The following is a 2500-nucleotide window of genomic DNA, read 5'->3' as shown; positions in this document are numbered from 1 at the left end:
GTGCGTTCGATTGACCGTATTCCGGAATAGGAATACATGGAATACAAGCTAAAAATCCTTTGTTTTTACGGAGATCATATTAAAATGGTCAAACATCTGCTAAAATGCTATTTTAGATATGTTTTTGTTATCCTTGCTGTGTCGAAACGCGATAAGAATCCCGTTTTAATCATCACGCCACGTATTCTTATTCCGGAATAGGGTCAATTGAGCGCGCCCTAAGTGTTGGAGCAAATTGTGTTTGAAGTTCGTCTTTTCTTGGCTGCATTGCCGTAGTGCAGTGATTGCTCTGTGGATTGCCTGTGTAACCTGTGCCTTTAGTATATTGTGGGTAGTCAATAAAAGTCAAGATGGCGGACTGAAAACGTGAGTGTGTTTTCTGGAGCGTAATCTGTTCGCATCGTGGAACAGTCTGGAGTACAGACATTACATTGGCGACGAGGATTTAGAAAAAGTTCTTTTCTAGCATTATGGCGGTAAATCCTATTCCACCGATGGATATTTCAGGGCCGAAGTCGGAGTCGAGCGAAAGATGGCGTGTTTGGCTACGAGGGTTCACGTACATTGCCGAAGGGAAAGCAAATCTGCAAAACCCCGCGAGAAAGAGAAACGAGTTGCTTTATCGGGCCAGTACTGGAGTGCAAGATGCCTTCGAAAACTTGGTAATTGTTCCCCTTCCCGAAGGCCAAGTGGGTGACGTTTATCAACAAGCGGTACGAGCATTGAATCCTCATTTTCATGTTCAGAAGAACGCCGCCTATGAAAGACACGTTCTGCGTCAGTTACACCAAGAACCTGGCGAAGATGTGGACTCTTTCGTCCTTCGACTTAGGAAACAAGCAAGGCACTGTGGCTGTGGAGATGAGGAACTCGAATTCGCTGTGAGAGACCAGTTGCTCGAGAAAGTGTCATCTCAAGAATTACGGACCAAGCTATTCGAGGTGCCCAACATACAGCTTGCAGCAGCTTTAAGTAGAGCCAGAGCATGGGAAACGGCACGTACTTGCTGGAGGGGAAGGAAAGTCGAGCGTGAATTTGCTACAGCACAGAGAAAGCAAAGAAACATCACACGCATGTGGGAGGCCAGGGCATTTTGCGCGTGACAAGGAGTGCCCTACGAGGGGCAAGACGTGTGAAAAAGTGTGGTAGGAAGGGGCACTGGGCAATATGCTGTAGGCATGAGGCGGATGGAAAGCAGAGCAAGAATAGTGGGAGAGTTAGTGGGAGTAGTAGTCAGCGAAAAAGCAGTGTTAGGTGCAAACCACCGCTAAGGTCCAGACAGCAAATTAATCAAGTAGAATATGATGGTGGAGATGAACCTTTCGCATTCCCAGTAGACTTCACTGGTGAAACAGCAATTGAAGATAACATTGTAGCAGTGAAGATCAATGGTACCGCTACTAATATGCTTTTTGATTCTGGGGCGCAGTTTACTGTACTTGGTGAGCGGGAGTTTCACAGCCATGTGAGGAGCGGCCTTAAAGCAAAATTGAAACCAGAAGAGAGGAATCTTCGTGTCTATGGAAATGGGTGTTTACCGGTTGTTGGCAAATTTGAGGCTACTATTGAATGTCATGGGCAGACGGTGACGGAGACTGTTCTTGTTACGCAGGGAGAAGGACGGTGTCTGCTAGGTAACTCAGCTGCTAAGTGCCTACAAGTGCTCAAAGTTGGACCACCACTAGCGAGTATGATAACTGTTTATTCTGTTGACAGTGTCATTGAAAGTATTGCGGACCGTTTTCCAGAGGTGTTCCCTGGAGTGGGCAAGCTGTCTGGTTACCAACTGAAGCTGCATATTGTTACATACATACATGTTATACCAGTAGCGCAGAAAGCGAGGCGGGTACCCTACCCATTAAAAGATAAAGTCCAGCAGAAGATTGAAGAGTTACTTCATCTTGACATAATCGAAAAAGTGTCAGGCCCCACAACCTGGGTCAGCCCTGCTGTATTCGTTCCCAAGCCAAACAAAGATGAAGTGCGGATATGTGTTGACATGAGGCGCGCAAATGAGGCAATTCAAAGGGAGAAGTTCCCCTTTCCCAAAGTGGACGAGGTGTTGGAAGAAATGAATGGAAGCACAGGTTTCTCCAAGCTAGACATGAACAATGGGTTTTCATCAAATTCAGCTCGAAGAAGCATCCAGGGATATCACGACATTTTCAGCTGGTGACTCACTGTTTAGTTACACGAAGCTGAGTTTTGGTGTGAACAGTGCTCCTGAACAGTATCAGAACATTGTAAGGCAGACGATTGCTGACTGCCCTGGGGTCACCAATATAGCTTATGGCATTGTAGTTCACGGGAAAACGATAGAGGAGTATGACAGAAATCTTATCACATTGCTACACCGTTTGCAAGAAAGAAACTTGACCCTCAACAAGGATAAGTGCAAGATTGCAATGAATCAGATTGTCTTCATGGGACTGCTTTTAAATAGGCATGGTGTGTGACCAACAGAGGAAAAGGTCAGAGCTGTTCGTGAAACAGAGCCCCC

General features: G+C 46.0%; 1 protein-coding gene across 1 annotated transcript; it reads left to right on the top strand.

Moving 5' to 3' along the window:
* Positions 1–470: 470 nt before the first annotated feature.
* Positions 471–1103, top strand: LOC138056100 (uncharacterized). Its single transcript, XM_068901936.1, has one exon. The coding sequence runs from the start codon at positions 471–473 to the stop codon at positions 1101–1103; it is 633 nt and encodes a 210-aa protein (XP_068758037.1).
* The last annotated feature ends 1397 nt before the right edge of the window (positions 1104–2500 follow it).

This window comes from Montipora capricornis, chromosome 7 (assembly GCF_036669925.1).
Source record: "Montipora capricornis isolate CH-2021 chromosome 7, ASM3666992v2, whole genome shotgun sequence".
NCBI lineage: Eukaryota > Metazoa > Cnidaria > Anthozoa > Scleractinia > Acroporidae > Montipora > Montipora capricornis.
The sequence above is the reverse complement of the archived record's forward strand: the minus strand, read 5'-3'. Positions and strand labels throughout refer to the sequence as shown.